At 47.8% G+C, this 24,156-nt stretch overlaps 1 protein-coding gene across 1 annotated transcript in view; it reads left to right on the forward strand.

Annotated features, from left to right (window-relative positions):
* LOC134931882 (protein FAM169B-like) overlaps positions 1–24,156 on the forward strand; it is an 89,225-nt gene that overhangs the window by 26,027 nt on the left and 39,042 nt on the right. The window contains exons 3-4 of the mRNA XM_063925714.1: positions 13,381–13,532; positions 18,760–18,859. Of these exons, the coding sequence (XP_063781784.1) occupies positions 13,381–13,532; positions 18,760–18,859 (252 nt within the window). The remainder of the gene's footprint in view (positions 1–13,380; positions 13,533–18,759; positions 18,860–24,156) is intronic.

A 24,156-nucleotide genomic window follows, 5' to 3' on the forward strand; every position in this document is an offset into this window, starting at 1 on the left:
CCTTGTGATCGTATGGTACCTCATGTACTGTTACTGTTAGGCTCCATACACTCAGTCATTATCTTACTTTTAACTCCTCCAGCTCTTCCTGCTCCATTGGCTATATTTCTGAGATATATTTACTCTGATTTGAAATAAGAAGAAATTATATATATGTATATATATATGTACACAATAATTCTGTCACTCTGCGGCGTAAGGTACAACCACCTGTGTGCACATGCTATATAATACATACTGTATAGCAAGGTTAAGAATTCCATACCATAGAGAGCTGTATTCAGTCATTCAAACAACATAGTATAGTATAATATGATATAATATCGGTATCTATATCTGTCTCTATCTCTATCTATCTATCTATCTATCTATCTATCTATCTATCTATCTATCTATCTATCTATCTATCTATCTATCTATTCACTGCACTCACCATTCCTAGATCTGGGGTGCAAAATTGTATGTGGCCACATTGTTTAAATAATAATCATAGAGGCTCTGCACTCAGCATAATAAACTGGGGTTTGGTCCATATATTAATCAACACATTTAAGCTTGCAGCTCCCGTCAAGGGATTCCGTTTTTCTGTAAGTTCCTGCTCTAGATTCTAGATTCCTGCTCTAGAATTATAAACATGGCAACTGCTATCCTATGTATTAAAAGGCTAATGCTGCTCCTCACCTCTGTGGGGGGAATTCAAGTGTTTTGCGTGCTGGCTTCCACTAGATGGTCCCCCTCCTCTCCATGGTGTAGTAGACTCTGTCATTGTGACAGAGTCTACTGTGCATGCATAGGTCTCTGAAAACATGGCACCTGCCATATTCTGAAGACTAATCACTACTTCGCATGCATGGTGGCCATTTTGCCAGTGCGGGACTGTGGAAAGGTAAGTAATAAAACATGCGGGTGCTGTGGGCCCCCCTGGACCCAGGGGCATGTGTGCATCACACACGTTGCACCATTACAGAAACACCAATGGCTGTAACATGGCAGTTAGGAGCTGATTGGCTGGTACTTTGTCTATTAAACCTCCTAATGATAATGTGTGGACCCCTTATTCAAAAGTAAAGCATTCAGTACCTTTAATACCAAGAAATAATGACACGGAGACTTGAAATTGGCAGAAAATTGTTAGCTATTTATTGTACCCTAACCATTAGAAAAACCTGTAAAGTGAAAATTTTAGTTAACATGCCGATTCAGCCGGCATATGGTGGCAGAAAAAAGAACGGCTATATTCAACTGACGATAACCTCAAACATTAAAATTCCAAACGATCCTAATTTAACACAAACCATAAAATAGGTAATAGGTGCCCGACTCAGACCTCCACGCTGACTACACACCCTGATGGGTGCTGACGCTGCCCCCTGACGGGTGGTCTAGCGGCCTTAAAAGTCAATGGAGGTGAGTGCACCTAAACCAAACCAAACTGTAAATCACTGCAACTAACAAGACAAACTACAACCTTCCGTTCTTTTCCGCCAACAAATAGCCAACGATAAACCATACTAACAGTTCAAAGCCAAGGCACTCCGTGCCAGAACCTCTACCAAACAGGGAGGGAGGGCGGGAAGGCAATTCAGCAGCAAGAGAGACCAAGCTGGCCTAGAAGTCCCTATATATACTGAACCCTCCCCTCTCTACCATGGGCTGTACTTTCCTAACAGTTAGGTCCACCCCTCACAGGAGGTTTAACTCTCTCCATTCCTATGCAGTCATTTCGCTCTCCTAAACCTCCTAATGATAATGTGTGGACCCCTTATTCAAAAGTAAAGCATTCAGTACCTTTAATACCAAGAAATAATGACACGGAGACTTGAAATTGGCAGAAAATTGTTAGCTATTTATTGTACCCTAACCATTAGAAAAACCTGTAAAGTGAAAATTTTAGTTAACATGCCGATTCAGCGGCATATGGTGGCAGAAAAAAGAACGGCTATATTCAACTGACGATAACCTCAAACATTAAAATTCCAAACTATCCTAATTTAACACAAACCATAAAATAGGTAATAGGTGCCCGACTCAGACCTCCACGCTGACTACCCACCCTGATGGGTGCTGACGCTGCCCCCTGACGGGTGGTCTAGCGGCCTTAAAAGTCAATGGAGGTGAGTGCACCTAAACCACACCAAACTGTAAATCACTGCAACTAACTAGACAAACTACAACCTGCCGTTCTTTTCCGCCAACAGCGAAAGACTCCTCCCCAGAGTCTTCGCACCGCCACCATACCCTCAACCTAACTCCTGCAACACCAGAAAAAGATCCTCCAGGAAAAGCATCATCCCCTCCTTGGACAGATGCACACCATCAGGCCGAAAAAGGTGACTGTCATGAAACCGAATCCTAGGGTGGCGAACCACTTTGCCTCCGTGGGCCAACACCCACTTCGCCACCGCCCCATTCACCTTTTGCCTGGCCTCATCAATCGGGCGACCGTCCGCCACTCCTCGCCAACTCAATCTTGGCACCATCATAGAAAACACCAAGACACACTTGGGCCACGCCTCGGCCACACTGGCCAGATCCTTCATTATGGCCCACCGCAGCTCCAAAGATGTCTTCTTCCCCAGATCGTTGCCACCTAAATGGACAACCAGTACCCTAGGGACCCCATGCTCGCGGACCTGACTGACCAGTCTACTCTTCAGATCTTTCCACATCATCCCCCGCCAACCAAGCCAACGAACGCCATGAGCCCTAGGAGACATCTGTGCCCCCTCCGAGGCCAAAAACCTGGCTGCCCAGTACACATAAGAGTGGCCAACCACCCAGATTGCCAAGTCATCTTCTACCCAACCTGAAGAGAAGGAAAGGAGTAAAAATCGGTTAATAAGTATCTGAAAAGGAGTTTAAACACATTAACCTGAAGGATCTGCCAAAAGAAAAAAGTTTTTTTTTCGTGTCTTGCAGAAGTCACGGCCTAGCCGATCTGCACAAGCTTCCAGCCAATCGAAGCAGAACATAAACACACAATGGGAAAAATCAAAATAATATAAGGAAAATAAAACGGGGGGGGGGGGGGGGAAGGGGGTATAATATGGGAAAAACATGTAAGAACTGGAGGTGAAAGTGTAAAGACCTGCTGAGGGACTTTGATTTGAACTGATCAGCCGAATTGTGGATTAGAATTCAGTCCGTCAAGTCAGGCAAAAAATTGCAAAAGAACTCCAGACCCCAGCTGCCAGCAGTGGCGAGTAGCTAATCCCTGAGTAGGATAAACAGGGGAGACAAACAGACACACTACACAAGGACGTACTGAACTTTACAACATGAACTTATACAACTACTAATAAACAGAACCGTTAATCAACCAAACACTTATGGCACTGGGCGAATATATCGTCTGTAACTCGATGACTTCCATCGTCCCACTGCCTGGATTTCCGCCACGGAAAGCCCTGCCGACGCAGCCGCCGTCGCTGCCCCGATTCGGAAGGAATGCGTACCGAAAGTAGCGGGTGAAAGGCCCAAGCTCGCCAGACAGCGACTCAGCATCCAACGAAACTGTCATAATGCAGCAGCCACGACCCCTGCACACCGGGCCGAACTGCTGCATATTTCTATGCCAACCTCACCGGGCAAATGCTCTCCTCCAGCGACGAAACCAAGGTGACCCATCGACCTCTACCTACTTGGTCCGTCTTAGAGCGACGCAATCTGCACAGCAAGGACCTCTCATCCACCACCAGCAGCATGCGCGAGTCCGCCCGCTTAGATGGTGCAACCAGCTCCGAAACCCGAAAGGATCCGTGGTAAGCCATTGAGAACGCCAACCGGAACAAAAGCGATTCAAAAATAGACGACGCGATACCGCCCACCGCCTTGATGACAGCCGGTAGCAAGGCCGCATCGATGGGCCGCCGCCTATCAGGCGGCGCTGGCGCCACGCGTGCCCACCCCTTCATCGCCTTAACCAGAAGCCCGCTCTTTGTCACGTCAGGGACCCCCTTGATTTTATTAAAGAACGAAATCCCTGCTAAGTACCGGGACACCACCGCTCTGGACCTACCCGTGACAAACAGCTGCCAAATAAAAGAAAGCATCATCCGATGCCCGCTCTTACCTTCTTGACTGCGTCCTCGGACAAACTCTTCCCACTCGCTCCAAGCTTGACCGTAAGCCTTGAGCGTGTTCGGAGCCACTGATCTCATCGCTAGCCCCTCCAGTCCGGTCCGATCACCTGCCAGACATAACTGGGACATTGAAACCCCCACTCATCGGCCTCGGGTGCCAACAAACGAAATCTCTCCCACTGACCGCGGGACAATGCGTCGGCAATTCCGTTCTCAAGACCTGGTACATGTTGCGTGCGGAACCATACATTCCTATGCAAGTATGTCAGCAGCAATCGCCCAAGCACCCTCAGAACCACTAGCGACTTCGCCCTCTGGTTATTGATCGCATGCACCACACCCAGATTGTCACATCTAATCAAAATGCTGCGATGAGCCAGACGATCGCCCCAAACTTCCAGCGCCACCATAATGGGGAAAAGCTCCAGCAGCAACAGGTCCTTAGTAAAATCCTTCACGATGCCATTCCTCAAGCCACGAGGCCACGCCCCAAGATCCCTCTAGGTAGCAACCGAACCCAGAGGAACCCACCGCGTCAGTAAACAGCTGTAACCTAGCGCTGTCGACCGTTGGGGCCTGCCAGATACGCACCCCGTTGAAATCCTCCAGGAACGAGGCCCATACGGCCAAATACCTCTTAATCTCGGAGGACAATCGGATGAAATGATGCGGCCTGGCACACCCCGCCGTCGCCCTCTCCAGCTTCCGGCAGAAAACCCTGCCCATCGGGATTACGCGACAAGCAAAGTTCAAAAGGCCCAGCAAGGACTGCGCCTGCCGCAGCGTGACTTTGCGCGACCTTACGAACTGGCAAATAACTTCGCGTAGCTTCGCAACCTTGGCCTGAGGAAGGCGACACGATCCCGCTACCATGTCAATTTCGATCCCCAAGAACGCTAAACAGGAAACCGGCCCCTCCGTTTTATCCTCGGCCACAGGAACGCCAAAGTGAAAAAACAGCGCTCGGATGCTGAACAGCAAGTCGCTGCAGCGCGGCGAATTCGCCGGTCCCACACACAGGAAATCATCGAGGTAATGCGCAACTCCATGACCCCCTGACGAAGACTCCACGCACCAATGTAAAAATGTGCTAAACCGTTCAAAAAACGAGCAGGAAACGGAACATCCCATCGGCAAACATTTGTCGATGATATACTCCGCTCCGATCCGAAAACCCATAAAACGGAATGAGTCTGGATGCAACGGGAGCAACCGAAACGCGGATTCCACATCCATCTTAGCCATCAGGGCCCCAGGGCCGTAACTACGGACCAACTCTAGCGCCTCATCAAACGACTGGTACACCACTGAGCAATGGGGGTCATTCCGAGTTGTTCGCTCGGTAAATTTCTTCGCATCGCAGCGATTTTCCGCTTAGTGCGCATGCGCAATGTCCGCACTGCGACTGCGCCAAGTAAATTTGCTATGCAGTTAGGAATTTTACTCACGGTTTTTTCTTCGTTCTGGTGATCGTAATGTGATTGACAGGAAGTGGGTGTTTCTGGGCGGAAACTGGCCGTTTTATGGGAGTGTGTGAAAAAACGCTACCGTTTCTGGGAAAAACGCGGGAGTGGCTGGAGAAACGGAGGAGTGTCTGGGCGAACGCTGGGTGTGTTTGTGACGTCAAACCAGGAACGACAAGCACTGAACTGATCGCACTGGCAGAGTAAGTCTCGAGTTACTCAGAAACTGCACAGAGATGTCTTATCGCAATATTGCGAATCTTTCGTTCGCAATTTTAAGAAGCTAAGATTCACTCCCAGTAGGCGGCGGCTTAGCGTGTGCAAAGCTGCTAAAAGCAGCTTGCGAGCGAACAACTCGGAATGACCCCCAATGAGCCGGTGGTATCGCGTCGTTGACCGACGACCCCGACGGGTAAGAAAGATGCTGAATGAGCCGAAAGGCACCTGGAGTCTTCTTGGGGACAACCCCCACTGGGGAGATGACTAAGTCATCCACCGGGGGTGAGCTAAACGGGCCCTCCATCCTACCCAGCCGTACCTCCTTATCCACTTTCTCGCGCAGAACCGACGGCAAGGCGCGAGCGGACTGAAGATTCCGGAGAGCCCGAACCGATACATCGCTCGCAACAGGCAAGCGAAAACCAAACTTAAAACCCTGAAACAAAAACTGAGCGTCCGTACTATTTGGATACCAATCCAACCATTTGGCCATGGCGTCCAAATTAATTGGCGTTGGTGCCCTGTGGAGCGATCCCGCTCGCGCCGGGTCTTGCGTAGCTTTGCTTACCCCGCGCACCTTGGCGATTGCCTTTAAAACAGGTCGAGGCCGGGTGGGAGCCGCCACATTGCAAGCACAAATGTCGAAACCGACACTGCTTGCCGAAGGAACAGGACGCATTGTTAAATGCGAAGCACTTCCCTTTCGTGGCGGCCTGCCCTCCCCCGCGGCCGCCCAATCTACCTGTCTTGCCCACTCCGCCGTCCGCGCCGCTCCTTTGGGCGGACGACCCTGCGCGTTGCCCGTCCGCCCCCGGATTCCGGGGCTCCCTTGCGGGTTGAGAAGTCCGGGTGACCTGGAGCCAGACTTCCACGTCTTTGCATCCAAAGTCAATAACCTGCAAGCAGTCCTGTTTCTCCCGGAATTTCTCGTCATACATCCGCCATTCGATGCCTGACGATGTGCGCTGCATATCGTGTATCAAGTGCAGGTATCGTATGACGTTCATATGTTCGTCAGGCCTATCTTCCAGGTAACACGCCGCAAAGACGCAAAAACCGGCCAGCCAGTTGTCGAAAGTACGGAAAGCTTCAGCTCCGATGCCCTTCTTAGCGTCCTTAGTCAGGACGAACATATCAACGTAGTCACCCCTGCAGATCTTTCTATGGCAGCTATCCCGCAACCCCCTCAACACGGCCGTGTAATCGCACTGTACTACTCCCGGTAAATCGCGGCGCTTCTTGGCCCTGCGAGCGTCCTCGCTAAGCCACTTACGTCTCTTCCGCCTCTCCTGCTTCCTGCCGCCCTCTTGGCGTACTTCGTCGCGCGCTTTTTTGCCCTAGTCGTGCTACTGACGTCGGACGCCGGCGACGACAGGGATGAAGAAGAGGAGGAACTGAGAGAACTGGAGCGCTTGCTGGAGCCAGACGCCGATTGCTCAACCTCACCTGACGCTGTCGACTGCTCGGACTGGAATCCTCCGGTGTGGAAACTTCGACATCCTCCTCGTCGCTCCCAACCACTTCAACTTCTCCGCGATCACCTGAAGAAGAAGACAGAGCAAAGGACCCGGAAACCACCCCCGGCGCATGCTCGGCCCGCACTTGACGGTGTCCCAGCTGCGCCGCGGCCGCCCCCAGATCACGGCAAGCGCGAGCAATTCGCTGAGCCGCCGACCCGGGCCGCGCACCGGACGCCCTTGCTTCCGCGCGCGCGCCGGAACGCCTTGCTGTTCACGGGGATGCTGCAGCGGCCAACAGGCCCAATGCCGCCACCACCGTCGACAGAGCCGACGCCAACTCACCGGAGGGGTCCTGACCTCCCCAAAAGTCACCGCCGGCACCCGCGGGAGCCCCCGCAGATGCCGGCACACGCCTCCCTGCCCAGCGCCCGGTAGGCGCCAACAGGGGACCTGACGCCCAATGCTCCGCCTGGCCCACTGGGGAACTGCTGGCCCCCCTGACCACAAGTGGCGTGGTCCCCCACCAGTCCCCTACCCTAAACTGAGCCTGCAGGCCCTCACCAGCGCTGTTCCGACTACTACTGGCCCCCCCGCGCGCGCCCTCCTCCCGCAGGCCGGAGCTCTCTCCGTCTGCAGGGAAGGCGCCTCGGTGGGGCTCAATGCTGCCGTGATCGCCCCTGGTACGTCCCCCCTGCCACCACTCCCCGCCGGACTCCGGCTGCAAGGGAGGCAGCAGGGGAGATGAGGACACTGTCGGCGCCGCTGCGCGCACATGTGCGCAAATGGCGCCACTGTCTGAGAGCGCGGGCGCGCGCGCACCTTGTGCGCGCGGCCCGCCGCTTCCCGCCACACTCCCTCCACCGCTGGGCCCACCTGAAATGACCGTCGGACGAGACTCCGCGACGGGCCTCGTCCGTTTCGCCGCCGCCATCCGCTCCCCTCGCCCGGCACCACCTCGCGGCCGTGACAAGGGGGATGAGAGGGGAGACTGACTGGGAGCCTCCATTGGCCGCCCGACCTGGCGCGCCCGCGGGCGCCCGTACCCGGCAACGGTGCCTCATACTCTTCAGCCGGAGGTGCAGGCCGATGCCCGGCCACCTCTAAGGCATCTCCCCCGTGCTCCCAGCCATCCCCGCCGCCCGCGGCCGGCCGGTAACACCGGACCGGAAACCAGCGGCAAGGAAGACCGAGTCCGCCGAGCCACCGGCGCCCGCGTCGGCCCCGGAAGACGGGTAGCCGTCAGCTGGGCCAGCCGGCCCATCCTCGGGCCCAGCCTCCCCGCCTGATGAGCGGTAGCGAGCTGGGGTCCCGGCGGCACGGCGGGGGGCGAGAGGCGGCCATCATTCAAACAGAGTGTGGGAATGAAAGGAGGGTGGCACAAAAATTACACAGTGCACTGCAAATGACTACAATTGTTAACTAGCTAACGGTCTAGTGAATCTGCAATGCAGCACTCACCAGAAGGCAATTCAGCAGCAAGAGAGACCAAGCTGGCCTAGAAGTCCCTATATATACTGAACCCTCCCCTCTCTACCATGGGCTGTACTTTCCTAACAGTTAGGTCCACCCCTCACAGGATTTTTAACTCTCTCCATTCCTATACAGTCATTTCGCTCTCCGTCTCCACGAGTTACATGGCAAACAGAAAAATTCAGCCCAGCATCACACGGCAAGGAACATACACACAAACACTGCTGTTTGAGGCTTTTAATTTACTGTGACTGATGTGCAGACTCTGTCATTTTGTGTGTTGAAACAGCATTGACTGGACAGAAGTAAGAAGTAAGAGGAACAGTCAGTGATGTCACCAGTTGTTACTGGAGTGGATATACAGTGGAACGGTTAATATCCCGATGTTCGGGATCCCGGCACACAAGATACCGGCGCCGGAATTCCGACACACAACGGAAGTCAAGAATCCAGACCGACGGGATTCGGATCGTACACAGAGCGGACAGGGTTAGTACTAAGCCAGGGGTGGGGGTGGGGGGTGTTAGGTTTAGGCCACTCCCAGGGGATTTAGGGTTAGGGATGCGGGAGAGAGGGTTAGGTTTAGTGTGCGTGGAGGGTTATTTAGGGAGGGTTAGGGCAGGGTACGGGGAGGGTTACACAACTTACCAACCCCTATCGGGATTCTGACTGTCGAGATGCTGCTGTCTGTCTCCTGACCGTCGGCACCCTGACAGCCAGAATTTCATACCCAACCCAATCTACAGGCTGCATTATCTGCAGTATTGCTTTGTACAGCTCATAGTCACAATTCAACATAATCTGGAAATGTAAGCAGTGAACAGAGGAAATGTAAATTTATGAAGCAGTGAAAAGAGTGGAGAAGTGTGAAGTTGCCCATGGCAACCAATCAGTTTTGAAGTAACATTTATCAAGTGCATTTTATAAAATTATAGGTACAGTAGCAGCTGATTGGTTGCCATGGGAAACTTCTCCACTTGCTCACTTAATTCTGTTCTCTGCTTAGTACATCTCCCCCAAAGTTTTTTTATTGACTAAAATATGTGACTAATTTCCATTATTTGACTACTGAGTGACAAGTATGGTATGAATACATTCTCAACATGTGGAATCATTTTTAGACTTAACTAGCTTGGATACTCGGCGTTGCCCGGGTTGAAGACTGGGCCCTGTAGTACACCTGCTGCCTTGATTGCTTTAACCCAGGCAATATGCCGTGTCGGCCTGCAAGTCTGAATGGGGTCTGAAGCCGGATCGCACTCGGAAAGCACCAGTGTACAAATTTCCGGGTGTGACCGGGCTCTGTAAGTCTGCAAGGGGTATAAGCTCAAACCTAGGCAGAAACCTTATCCTGGTCAAAATACACCACTATGCCAAATATGATGGAGCTAGGCACAAAACTCTGGCCGTGCATAAAGGGCAAACAGCAAGCCAGACTTTCTCGCTTATATTATATAGGTGTAGTGCAATGGTTCTCAAACTGTGGGGTCTATTTACTAAGCCTTGGATGGAGCTCATAACTGTCATTTTTCAAACCCAGCCTGTGACATGGCAGGTAGTAGCTGATTGGCTGGTACTTTATCTCCGTCCACTTTATCTCCATCCAAGGCTTAGTAAATAGACCCCTGGGGTGCCTCAGGACACTAGCAGCGGTGTCTTGAATTAGTGATCCAGGACCAATTCAAACTATTTTTGGTCAAAGTAATAGACAAAACCAGAGCTTGTGGCTGCCACTTATAAAATATGAGGAAAAACAGCCAAATATTGTCCTGCACCACACTAAAGAAACTAAAGATGACACATAAACATAAATTACTTATTGTTTTCTAAAATTCTCAATAAGAAACTTTTGGACTAGGGGTGCCGTGAAAAAATTCTGATACTCTAGGGCGCCATGATTCAAAAATGTTTGGGAACCACTGGTGTAGTGTATGGCATTGGTTCTCAGACTATCTTGATTCTCGGCGCTCTGTAGTATCGGCATTTTTGTTCACGGCAATAAGGAATAAAAGCTTCTTTTTATTGATACATTTTGAACAAAAAAAATGAAATGAAGTAAATTGAGTCTACCTGCCACCCTCAGGGTCAGCTATGTGGGGTGTACAATTGTGCTTCTGATGCTCACATGTTTTATTATTGGCAGCCGCTAGCGCTGGTTCTGCCTGTCACTTTGACCATAAATAATTTGATGTGGTCCTGAACCACCAACCCGAGGGTCCCCTGAAAGAGCTACACGGCAGCCCACGGTGCCTAGCACACAGTTTTGGAACCACTGGTATATTGTGTAATGTGACATAATATGAAAATGACAGTAATTTCAGTTAAGGGGTGGTCTTCAGTATGCCGAATGTCGGGATCCCGGCGCACAGTATACCGGTGCCGGGATCCCGACACCCGGCATACTGACAGCTATTCACCGTGCCCGCAAGGGGCTCCTTTGCGATCGCCACACTGTCGGTATGCCAGCGGTCAGGCTCCCAGCGCCGGTATGCTGGTCGCGCCGGGAGCCTGGCCGCCGGCATACCGTACTACACCCGCAGTAAGAACATCAAATAAGTGCAGGCACACATTACATGTTTACAGTTATACCATATGATACATTATAAATACACAAGCTCTCCTTACTATTTATATATATATAAACTATTAATTAACGCAATAAGAATATTTTAATTGCGCCCATCTTCAAGTTTAAGTTCACTACCCAACCCCTAAAAGAATGAGCGTAAAGATACATAGCCTATATGTTAGCGGACAGTCTAGGGAACATATCAATTTTCAAAATGAGGTTAGCGACCCCGAAAACTATGGATTTGACCCTAATGTTGGTCATACTGGACATTTTATTTTTCACCCCTTCTCACCCCCCATGCTGATGGGGGGCTGAACTTGGACTGAAACGGCATCAGGAGTGTCACTATTCATCTCAGCCACCCCGAAAACTATGGATTTTTACATGTCACCCCCCCTTCCCACCCCCACCCCTAGGGGTGCTAGTGGTGTCTTACCCCCAAAGTATTTTTTTCCAGATTGTAAGTGATATGTGTACCAAGTATGGTGTAAATTGCTCCAGCCATTCCAGAGTTATGCTGGAACGTACGTACGTACATCCGTTTTTTTTTTGTTTTTTTAAACATTTTATTTACACCAGGAGAGACTGATAAATATACAATACAGATTAAATTGCATAATAAAATGTGAAAATCAGTCACCATGGTGGTAATTTTTCAAATAATTTTGTGCATATTTAAACAGATATACAAAAATTTCTCCCCAAGCGGGGAGCATATACATGGAGAAAACAGGAACAACGGGGAATAATGAGAGGGGGGGGGGGGGGGGGGGAGACAAAGAGAGAGAGAGAGAGAGGAAAAAAAAGGAACAACAGAGCTGTTCTATGCCATGAGAGAAGATAAACATCCAATATATCCATGGAGAGTGTATACGTTAAACAATGTATAAGTAGACATTTGGGTTACGTACCATCACATATCCAATAGAGACCTGGGAGGGCAAGACGGTGCCGGAGGGAGGGCCCAGGCGCATCATGGCCAGAGACTTGGAAAACGGGGTCAAGAGAATGGTTTGAACCTCATAATGGGGGGGACATCGCAATCAACCAGGGCCCCCAAACGAGCTCAAATTTGTGAGGACAGTCATGCAGGTAATAAGTGATTTTTTCCATATTAGCTACGAACCAGATATAATTATTCAATGCTGGTATAGTGGGAGGGGTGGGGGTTTTCCAATTTTTAGCTATTAAAGATTTAGCCGCTACTAAGATATGGGAAAACAATTTATTCAATAGAGGGTCAAGGTCTGGGTGTGGACGGGCCAACAGAAACATCCATGGGTCCAATTTGAGCGTAAGTCCAGATAAGGAGTTCAGTATATCAAGTACCTTATTCCAGTAGTCCACAATACGTGGACAGGTCCACCAAATATGGAGGAGAGTACCACGTTGACCGCATCCCCGCCAGCAGACCGGGGTGGCAGAGGGGAACCTCCGAGATAGTTTGTCTGGGGTATAATACCACCGTACATCCGTTTTTATGGTATCCGGTCTCTAGGTCGACCACACTTAGGTCAACAGTCATTAGGTCGACCACTATTGGTCGACATGCATTAGGTCGACGTGGTCTCTAGGTCGACATGAGGTTTTTCACAATTTGTTTCATTTTTTTGAACTTTTTAATACTGTACAATCCACGCGCACTACAGTTGGGAACGGTAACCTGTGCCAAGCACAGCGGTAGCAGAGCGAGGCACCTTGCCCGAAACAGGAGACGGTGCACTAATTGGGATTCCCGGTCACTCTACGAAGAAAACGAGACCCTTTTTTTTTAAAACCTCATGTCGACCTTTTGTCATGGCGACCTAGTGCTTGTGTCGACCTATTTTAGGCATCGAATTAGTAACTGTCGACCTAGATACTGTTGACCTAAGTGTGGTCGACCCTATGAACCACACCCAGTTTTTATATATATACATAATACATGTATAAATTATATATTATATATTATAAATTATGTATAAATTATATAATTTGCTGTGAAAATATTTCAGCCGTTTTCAGTCTGTTTTTTTGTTTTTCATCTAAACAAATCAATGATTACACTGGGGATTCCTCAGGAGTTAATCATATTGAACAATGTACTGTAGTTAACACTGAATGTAATTTTTTAGGTCTCTGCTGCCCAGTTGCCAGTTTTAAGTCCTCTGATTTCCAAGGTTGGATGGCGCTATCGGCCCAGCACTACTTACACATTACCCAGCAGAGTGGGCCCTCCAATGAATTCTTTTCCTGTCCAGATGGAGAGAAGGCAAGTTTATGGAATGTGGGTTTCAGTATAAGAAATGTTTGTCATTATGGGGGGTATTTATCAAAACTCGAAGAGAGATAAAATTGTGAGAGATAAAGTACCAACCAGTCAGCTCCTGTTATTATTAAACTACAATCTGTAAAATGTACGGTAGAAGCTCATTGGCTTGTACTTTATCCATACCTCCCAACTGCCAAAAAGGCCACGCCCACTGAGCTGAATTTACACCCTCTCACACTAGGTCACGCCCCCAAATCTTGCTGAGAAAAGTTGGGAGGTATGCTTTACCTCTCACAGATATATCACTTATGGAGCTTTGATAAACACTCCCTTTGTATCTGATGATGATGATAATAATAATAATAATAATAATAATAATAATAATTAATAGAGCTTTGTAATTTGATTTGCAACTTGTACTGAGCTGGTGTGGTGGTACAGGTAGTACCTGCAAATTGCTTTAATGATTTGAGCAGGGTAACTACTGGCTTTCAGACAGAATTTTCATGGCTGTATTTTATGTTGCTTCTCTTACTGATCTCTATATTTAATTTCCAGTTGTGCAACAACTTATAAGTGAATGTGTATAAAGGCCCACCCAAAGTCTTCAGCTCTCACTCCTCTATTAGTGGAGAGACCCAATTTGAACCATGACAGCTTTTTTTTTTTTTTCAACCCCTGTTTTAGACTCTCCCCACGTCTCTTGCATATTTTCGATGCTTTAACTATATTCTGCTGAGAGACCCTTCCTAAACTGAGCAAGAATTCTTATGACGCTGTAGATGTTATGCATTCTTCTAGCAGCGAAGGTTTCAAAATCAATATTTAATTTGGGTGCCCTCTGCTGGCTGTAACTGATACTACAGATTCAGGGTTTTCATTCCAGGCAAGCCTTAATACAGATTTTGCATGCGTTTTTAATGCTGCCCTACGGTATGAATGCATAAACAGTAACATTAACCATTGAATAGTTATAGTTTAAATAGCATGACTAATCTGAGTACAACTAATAAATTATAAGATAATAATCACAAAACTTGCCGTTACATCCTTGTTAATATGTGTGATCCCGTCAAAAGAAACAGTTAATACCAATAATCAATAAGTAAAAAAGAAAATGTTATTTAAAATTAATTAACCTCTTGTATCCCTAATGGAAATTAACTTTTAATTGCTGACAACTTTCTTGCTAGATAGTCCAAATCGGGTAAGGGAAAAATTCCTTAAAAAATAGCCAGCTTGCCACTGTGAATGACCACCATGAGATCATCGAAAGCCATGATATCCTGGGACTACTGTCCCATTACAAGCACCATAGGAGTGATGGAACACACCCAATAGTTATTCTACCATCAACCATGTGACTATCCATGCAGTCACTGGAGGGGGGAAGGGGATAACGAGATCATCCCCATCATTTGTTAAAGTTGGCATAGTTGTCGTTGGCTGGAGAAGAAAGGGAGACCTTGTTGTCATGGCTTTTGATAATTTTATAGCAAATAGGTAGGTTGTTTTTTCTAAAGGAGCATTTTCATTTGAACAGGGGGTCACATTTTTAATTACTTATCTCTCAAAGGCCTGGTGAGGTTAGGAGAGCCCTTGTGAATTTGTGTGGTCACTTCTGTAAAGTGTTGGGACACTGTTTATCATGCATCCCGTAGTGATTCTAGGTCTGTCCTGACCAACCTGCCATACCCCCCACAAGTTAACACCAGCCAAGCTGTAATGCATTTATTCATTACGCAAACAGGGGCATATGCATCAACTCTTGGAGAGCAATAAAGTACCAGCCAATCAGCTCCTACCTGCCATGTTACAGGCTGTGTCGGAAAAATGACGGGAGCTGATTGGTTGGTACTTTATCTCTCCCACTTTATGTCTCTCCAAGCGTTGATGCATATGCCCCACAATGTGACATCTGTGGTCTGAGCTGAGGAAAATCACAGTTGCAGTTCATCTGTTTTGTTTTTTCCCCTGCAAGTGACTGATCGTTACCTCACTCACTCCGATCAGGTAATTGATTCACAAACACATATTATGTATGTACTGCATACTTTTTATTTATTTCACAGGTGTATTATCATTCTGTCAAATTCATTGCCTAGTGTGTCACTTTGGGAAACCATTGACATAACACGCTTCTTTAAAGCAACAGGGTATAGAAGATTAATAAAATACCCTGATGCCTGTTGCATCTGCAGATGATATTACCCAACTGTTTCAACGCCAGTTCTGTATGATAAAAGTACATGTCGCATATCACATGTCAGTGCGACATTTACTGATTGTTACATCAGAAGCTCGCTGCATCTGTGAATTGTAGAATACTTGTAGCAGCTCAGTACATAACACAAAGTACAGTATGAATGCAGAAGAAACCTGCGTGGAAGAAAGTTGACGTTTAGATTACTCTGTTTGAGGTCATAGATATGTGAGAACAATACAGTTTATCCCACACAATAGAAGTAAATGGACAAAAGAGGTAAATACATAGGAGTGGATTTTAGTTGCTCACAATCTGTTTTGTAGGATTGCGTGATTTTGCACACTGTGCATATCTGTAGCTGAGAATATACAACAAGGAGTACAGATGATAAATGGAAACTTATCAAACCTTCAAGAGAGATAAAGTGGAGAAGTGCCTTTAGCAACTTATCAGCTGTCTTCATTTTATAGTGTGTGCTATAAGCTGATTGGTTGGAATGGTCAACTTTCCACTTTATCTTTGAAGCACATTTGGTTCATCTCCCCTTAAGGTGGGTACACACTAGAAAGATATATCTGCAGATCAGTTGATCTGCAGATATATCTATGGACGGATCGGGCAGTGTGCTGTGCATACACACTGCCCGATCCGTCGGGGACTGACGTCATGAACTGGGCGGGCGTGTACACACGCCCGCCCAGTTCAGCTGTCAATCACCGCCGGCCACTGCAGCATGTGTACGGGCCCGTACACACACAGCGACGCGCCAATTTATTGGTAGATATATTGGCCGTCGGCTGTGCAGCGGGGCCGACGCGATACGTCTGTGAACGACGGAGTTCACAGACGTATCGGCCGTACACACTGGCCGATGGTCCCGCGATATATCGGCCGTTCAAGAGAACGGCCGATATATCCACCAGTGTGTACGGGCCTTTAGTTGTACACATCGCAGACACTACATTGAGTGGGTACAACTGGGCATTTGCACCTGGCTAAGTGTTCCATCGTGAACATGTAGACGGAATTGCTGATTATTCGGAGGCGAGTATACACTGATATCTATCTGATTTCAGTTGGATCTCTTGCACTAAGGAAAGTGCTAGTGCAAATGCGTGCTAATAGTGATGAAGGCTGCTTTTACAAGCGGATTAGTAGCATATCCGCAAGCAGCCAACTGTGAATACAGGCGGAGATCCACATTTATAGTCCAAGCACACTTGTGTGCAACACCGTATCAGTCCCTATTAACAGGTGTAAATGTTTTAAAAAGGAAATATTTTCTAAATGTGGAGAAATCTGAAAATGTTCTCTAAATGTTTTGATGGTAAGAATAGAAGGAGAAATGTAATAGTCTATAGGATACCGGCATTGGTGAGATCCCTGCGAGTTTTAAAGCAGCAATAAGTGACAAGGCAAAACTAACCTGGTTTCACCTTTTAATACATTGCCGCTTTAAAAAAACAAACCGGCAAGTTCCTGTTCATTTCTATAAAACCTCTATCGTCCTAGGGTCTGCTTTCATCCATCTATACAATGCACATGCTCGGCGAAGATAAAGGACACGGACAACCAAATTGGCAGTTAACAAATAGCTCAGTTTTATTTATAAAAAATTAGGGCGTATAGGGTGGCCAAGGGAGGACAGCCTACTGTATTTAAATGGTGACTGTGTGTAAGATAATGAACAAATCATAAATAAAACCCAAAACTTGACCAAAAATAAAATCTACAATATACATAAGAGGATGGGCCCAAGCTCCAACACCAACCTCCACTCCAACTCGAAGGGGGAGCCACAGACAGAAAGGGTAGTTACTGCCCTGCCCACCCTCCCCCAACTTGAGGTACCTGCCAATGACTCACCCTGTGGGAGAAAGGAGCCCATCTGGATGGGTGGTGCCCCAATGCCCCATAGGGGAATCGTCTACACCCCCATCAACAGTCCCCCGGACATCTCAGGGCACCCTAAAACTTGCCAGTTAGACCATCCCACCTGCAAAGACAACACCAGCCAATTGGGATGGGAGGGCGATTTAATGTCTCACAGTAAAAGAACCCACCCAAACCCTGGTATTAGCTTAAGAAACAAAGGACCACCTATCTTCATATCTATTAATCTAATCCTATAGGTCACTACCTGTAACCAGACAATTGCAAACTCCACCCTCATTTGTGCCTACTAACAAGCAGGTCTATTTCTTTGCGTTATATTAAATGACCACCGTTTTCTTTCTATTATTGTGGCATTTTCTTAAGCATAAGAAGGAATAAGGTAATATATCAAGGCAGGATAAAGAATATAAAGGCAGACAATCCTAAAGACTTGCTATAGACTGAAAATGTTAATACAAAAAAAGGTCAAACTTTATTTGGATCCATGGAGTGAGTCAGTTAGATGAATGTACGGAATACGGTGTCAATTAAAAGATCTACAGTATTTAGATAGTCAATGTGTCGACACAAGCTGGTCGACAGGGTCAAAATGTCAACAGTTAAATGATCAATATGGACGTAGGTCGACAGGGTCAAAAAGCTGACATGCAAATGATCTACACAGAAGAGATTGAATTATTTCCCTCCCCCCCCCCACATTATTTTAACCCTTAATCTAACCTTCCCCCTAGTGGCTAACCCTAACACTTCCCCTGTTGCCTAAACGTCCCTGTGGTGCCTAACTGTACTCTTCCCCTTCCATAGAATAACCATAACTCTCTGCCAAGTGTCTTACCCTAACCGTCCCCTCCGGCAGCCCAAACCTAACACTCCCCCACATGCCCAACCCTAACCCCTAACACTAAAAATCATGACCTTTTATGTATTGACAATTTGTAAGTTTACCTTTTGTAAAGGCTGACCTTTTGAACTTGTTGACATAAGTCCATGTCGACCATTCAATTTTCAACTTTTTGACCCTGATAACCTATTCACTGCTCACCATCTGGTGTCAACCTATTGACTGTCCGTGGAATACATCAGTCTCATTTACAATTTATCAGGTCAATAGACTGACAAAATCATTTTCTCCTCTTGCAGATCAAGGTAGATGCAACCTGTGTTCTTTGTGTGCCACTGTTCTGTGATGAAGACTCTCAGAAAATGCTGCTTTTAGTAAATCCGAAGAAGAAAGACATGGGTGCGGACTTAGTTTTGCTATCTGCTGGCTTAGTGTGTATGCCTGAGGCTCAGGTCAGTGAACCCCATTTACAAAGCTCGTTGGATGCAGAGCACAAATCCCTGGTTTTGCCTTGGATATCCTAGATGGGGTGGTATTCAGTATGCCGGCTGTTGGCATCCCGACACCCGGTATACCGACACCTATTCTCCCTCTTGGGGGTCCACGACCCCCCTGGAAGGAGAATAAATAGTGTACTTGTGCCACCGTGCCCGCAAGGGTCTCATTTGCGCTCGCCCAGCTGTCGGTATGCCGGTGCTCGGGATTCCTGCGCTGGTATGCTGGCCGCCGACATACCATACTACACCCCCTAGATGATCTGCCAAGCACACTGGAAGGGACACACCTATATTGGGCTCTGCAAACTGCAACCACCTCTCTTTTTTCCTTGTGGCATTTTTATGTGTGTGTGTGTGTGTGTGTGTGTGTGTGTGTGTGTGTATGTGTATATATATATATATATATATATTTCCAAATAGCTGGCACTCGTGGACCAAGAAATAGACAACACACAGGAACGCACGTACCTGTGTATTGTCTATTTCTTGGTCCACGAGTGCCAGCTATTTGGAATTCTATGCTATTTGAAAACCGTGGCACCGTGGCATCATTCACTTACAGCGGAGTGCTGGACATTCATTGCAGTATATGTATATATATATATATATATATATATACATTTGCTTCTGTGTCAAAGTACTGAATATGAAGTCTTAATATAAAAAAAGTGGGAGATGTACTAAGCCTTGGAGAGTGATGAAGTGGAGAGAAACTATCAACCAATCAGCTTATAACTGTCATTTTTCAAATACAGCCTGTAACATGGCAGTTAGGAGCTGATTGACTGGTACTTTATCTCTCTCCACTTAGTACATCTGAACCAGTATGAGACCCGTTTTCCGACAGCTCAGAGCTAGGTCAAAATTCAACACATTTTGCAGAGGGAAATTGGCTTCGCTCTACCACACAGTTAAGAACATCCCTAAAATGTCATCCTCTCCATCGCTTTATATCCTTATATATTTCATTTTTCTCTTACGTCCTAGAGGATACTGTGGTCCCACTTAGTACCATAGGGTATAGATAGGTCCACTAGGAGCCATGGGCATTTTAAGAATTTGACAGTGTGGGCTGGATCCTCCCTCTATGCCCCCTACCAGACTCAATTTAGTAAATGTGCCCGGAGGAGCCGGTCACGCTTATGGAAGCTCCTGAAGAGTTTTATGCATTTATTTTATATGTATGTTATTTTCAGCCGGCCTGCTCCGTGGGATTTTGGGGGTAGGAGGGGGGTGGGGGTGGGGAGGAGAGATGGCCCAACCTCTTAAAGGGTTAATGGTCCCATTCCCCGCTGACAGGACACTGAGCTCCTGAGGGAACTATTCGCAAGCCCCACCACGGCGAGTGTACATTCCCGCAGCACGCTGCCACCCCTAACAGAGCCAGGAGAAAGAAGAGTGGTGAGTACTAAGCCGGTGTCCCAACTAGCGGGTCACCGGCCATTATGGCGGCATGAGGGTACGGAGATGCATGGCTTCTAACTGGGGCGGATTGCATCTCCAGACACAGTACACAGCTGCGTCTCAGTACACTGTATACAGTACCCACACTGGCAAAAACAGACTCAATACGGTTTTATCTCCATTTTAAGCACCAGATTACCTCAGCCAGTATATAAAAAAAAAAAAAGCGGGAAGACCGCGCGCCATTGAAAGGGCGGGGCTTCACTATGAGAGGATCCAGCAGCTCACAAGCGCCATTTTCCCTCTGCAGTGGACACAGACGCTGACTGACAGGGACGCGCAGCTCCTCCAGCGTTACTCCAGATTACCTCAGCGGTACCAGGGGGTCATAGCAGGGGGGGAGCGACTATTAGTGTACTAAGTCCCCTATCAGGGTACTTAGTCTGCAACCTGGCTAAGCTTGGCATTAACGATAAGGGAGCGGGGGGGGGCTGACTCCAAATTACTCTGTGTCTCCTTGAAGGGCTCTTTGTGGGTTAATTGTGCTTAACCTTTTCCTGTGTGTGTGTCTGCTGTCACATTTACATTATGTCAGGCAAAGAGTGTGTTTCTTGTACAGCGGATTGGGTACTAATGGCAGTGCACCTTCCCAGAATAGCGGGGCTGAACCAGAATGGGTTAATTCCATTAAAGGAATGATCTCAAATATTTCTACAAAGCTATCTTGCAATGAGAAAGAGACGCAATACCCTGTTTGAAGAACTGTGGGTTATTCTGATAAGAAATTTCAAATCCATAAAAGGTTGCTCTAATCTTTTCCTTTTCCTCTGGAGGATAGGAAAAAATGGGGAAATCCACCGATAGTGGACGCATCAGTCTCTAGGCTGTCACGTAAAATTGTATTGCTTGTCCCTGGTGTAGCCTTCCTAAAAGATACGGCTTATCGTAAAATTGAGACTACACTCAAATCATTGTACACAGCTGCTGGGGTGGCCCAGAGACCCAGTATTGCATGTGCGTGGATCACAAAAGCCATTGCTAAATGGTCAGGTAACCTAATTGAGGGGTTAGACTTCGTGTCTAGGGGGGATGTTGTTTTACTCCTACAGCATATACAGGACTCTGCGAACTTTAAAGTGGAAGCCATAAAAGAGATTGGTTTTCTTAATGCATGCACCACCGCTATGGCAGTGTCAGCACGCAGGAGCTTGTGGCTACGCCAGTGGACTGCTGATGCGGACTCCAGGAAAGGCGTGGCAGGCCTACCATTCATAGGAGAGGCCTTATTTGAAGACGAACTAGACAAATAGATCTCCAAAGCTAATGCGTGTAAGTCTATGTATCTTCCTTCCGCAGCTCCCCCAGCCAGGAAAGCTTATTCAGCTTCAAATTTACAGTCCTTTCGGACAGCCAAGTTTAAGGGAAAATCCAGAGGTGCTTCTACAGTCTCCAGAGAGGCAAGAGGTAAACCACGCAAACCAGCAACTGCAGGTGTTCAGGAACAGAGCTCAGACTCTGCTTCCTCAAAGCCTTCAGCATGACAGTGGACCGCGAGGCCTGGAGGTCTGTCAGGTGGGAGCCCGACTATAATTCTTCAGTCACATCTGGTCAAGTTCGTGCTGGGATCCCTGGGTAATAGATCTTATGTCCCAGGGCTACAGACTGGAGTTCCAAGAGCTCCCACCTCACAGATTCTTCAAATCAGGCTTACCAGCTTCACAAGAGGCAAGTATAACTTTACAGCAGGCCATCCAAAAACTGGTACAGACTCAAGTCATTGTTCCAGTTCCACCTCATCTACACAACAAGGTGTACCATCCCAATTTGTTCGTAGTACCGAAACTGTTCGGCATGTCCAATTCTGAACCTCAAGTCCTTGAACCTGTTCCTAAGAGTGTTCAAGTTCAAGATGGTCTCTGAGAGCGGTGATGTCAGGTCTGGAGGAAGGGGAATTCCTTGTGTCTCTGGATATCAAGGAAGCGTAACTTCACATTCCGATCTGGCCGCCTCACCAGGCTCATCTACGGTTTGCACTACAGGACTGTCACTACCAGTTCCAGGCTCTGCTATTTGGTCTCTCCACGGCACCGAGGGGGTTCACCAAAGTGATGGCAGAGATGATGTTTATACTCTGCAAACAGGGAGTGAACATAATTCCGTACCTGGACGATCTTCTGATAAATGCGCCATCCAGGTTGCTGGACAGCATTGGCCTCTCAACCAAACTTCTCCAGGATCACGGGTGGATTCTGAACCTTCTGAAATCTCACCTAGAGCCAACACGTAGGCTACCATTCCTGGGAATGATACTGGACATGGAGTCGCAGAAAGTGTTCCTTCCATTGGAAAAGGCATTGGTAATCCAGTCGATGGTTCGGGATGTCCTGAAGCCAACCCGGATATCGGTGCTTCTATGCATTCGCCTTCTGGGGAAAATGGTGGCCTCTTACGAGGCATTTCAATACGGAAGGTTGCACGCAAGACTCTTCCAACTCGATCTGTTGGACAAATGGTCCGGATCGCATCTTCACACGCACCAGAGGATTCGTCTGTCACAAAAAGCCAATATCTCCATTCTCTTGTGGCTACAGACCTCACACCTCGTCGAGGGTCGGAGGTTTGGAATTCAGGACTGGATCCTGTTAACCACGGATGCAAGCCTCCAAGGTTAGGGAGCAGTCATCCAGGGAGTGCAGTTTCAAGGAAGATGGTCAAGTCAGGAAGTTGTCCTTCCAATCAACATTCTGGAACTCAGGGTCATATACAACGCCCTACTGCAGGCCTCTTATCTTCTTCAGGATCGGGCCATTCAAGTCCAGTCGGACAGTGTAACGGCAGTGACGTACATAAACCGACAGGGCAGAACGAAAAGCAGAGCAGCAATGTCAGAGGTGTCAAGAATTCTCCTCTGGGCAGAAAAAAACGCTGTGGCATTGTCAGCGGTCTTCATTCCGGAAGTAGACAACTGGGAAGCAGACTTCCTCAGCAGACACGACCTGCACCAGGGGGAGTGGGGCCTTCAAACGGAAGTGTTCAGGTGCTTGACACGTCGGTGGGGATATCCACAAACCAACGTGATGGCCTCTTGTCTCAACAGGAAGCTCAAGCGGTATTGTTCCAGGTTGAGAGACCCACAGGCAGTGGCGGTAGACGCTCTGACGACTCCATGGGTCTATCAGATGGCGTATGTTTTTTCTCCACTTCCTCTGATCCCAAGAATTCTCAAAAGAATAAAAATGGAAAAGGTTCAAGCAATACTCATTGCTCCGGACTGGCCAAAAAGGGCCTGGTACGCGGACCTTCTGGAGACGCTCCTCGAAGATCCGTGGCCTCTACCTCTTCGCGAGGATCTTCTGCAACAGGGCTTGTTCATCTGTCAGGATTTACTGCTGCTACGTTTGACAGCATGGAAGTTGAATGGCTGATTCTAGCCAGAAGATAACAAAGTTATCCCGACTATGATCCAAGCCAGGAAGGGGGTAACGTCTAAACATTACCACCGTATTTGGAAGAAATATGTCTCTTGGTGTGAGAGAAGAACTTATTCTGCAGTTGAATTTCACCTGGGACGTTTCCTGCTTTTTCTGTAGGCAGGTGTGGATGTGGGCCTACGTCTGGGCTCCATAAAAGTCCAGATTTCGGCATTGTCCATTTTCTTTCAGAAACAATTAGCTTCTCTCCCTGAGGTCCAGACATTTTTGAAAGGTATTCTGCGCATCCAACCTCCCTTTGTGTCTCCCACGGCACCTTGGGATCTCAGTTTGGTACTGCAGTTCCTCCAATCGGACTGGTTTG

The sequence above is a fragment of the Pseudophryne corroboree genome, chromosome 6, assembly GCF_028390025.1.
Source record: "Pseudophryne corroboree isolate aPseCor3 chromosome 6, aPseCor3.hap2, whole genome shotgun sequence".
Lineage (NCBI taxonomy): Eukaryota > Metazoa > Chordata > Amphibia > Anura > Myobatrachidae > Pseudophryne > Pseudophryne corroboree.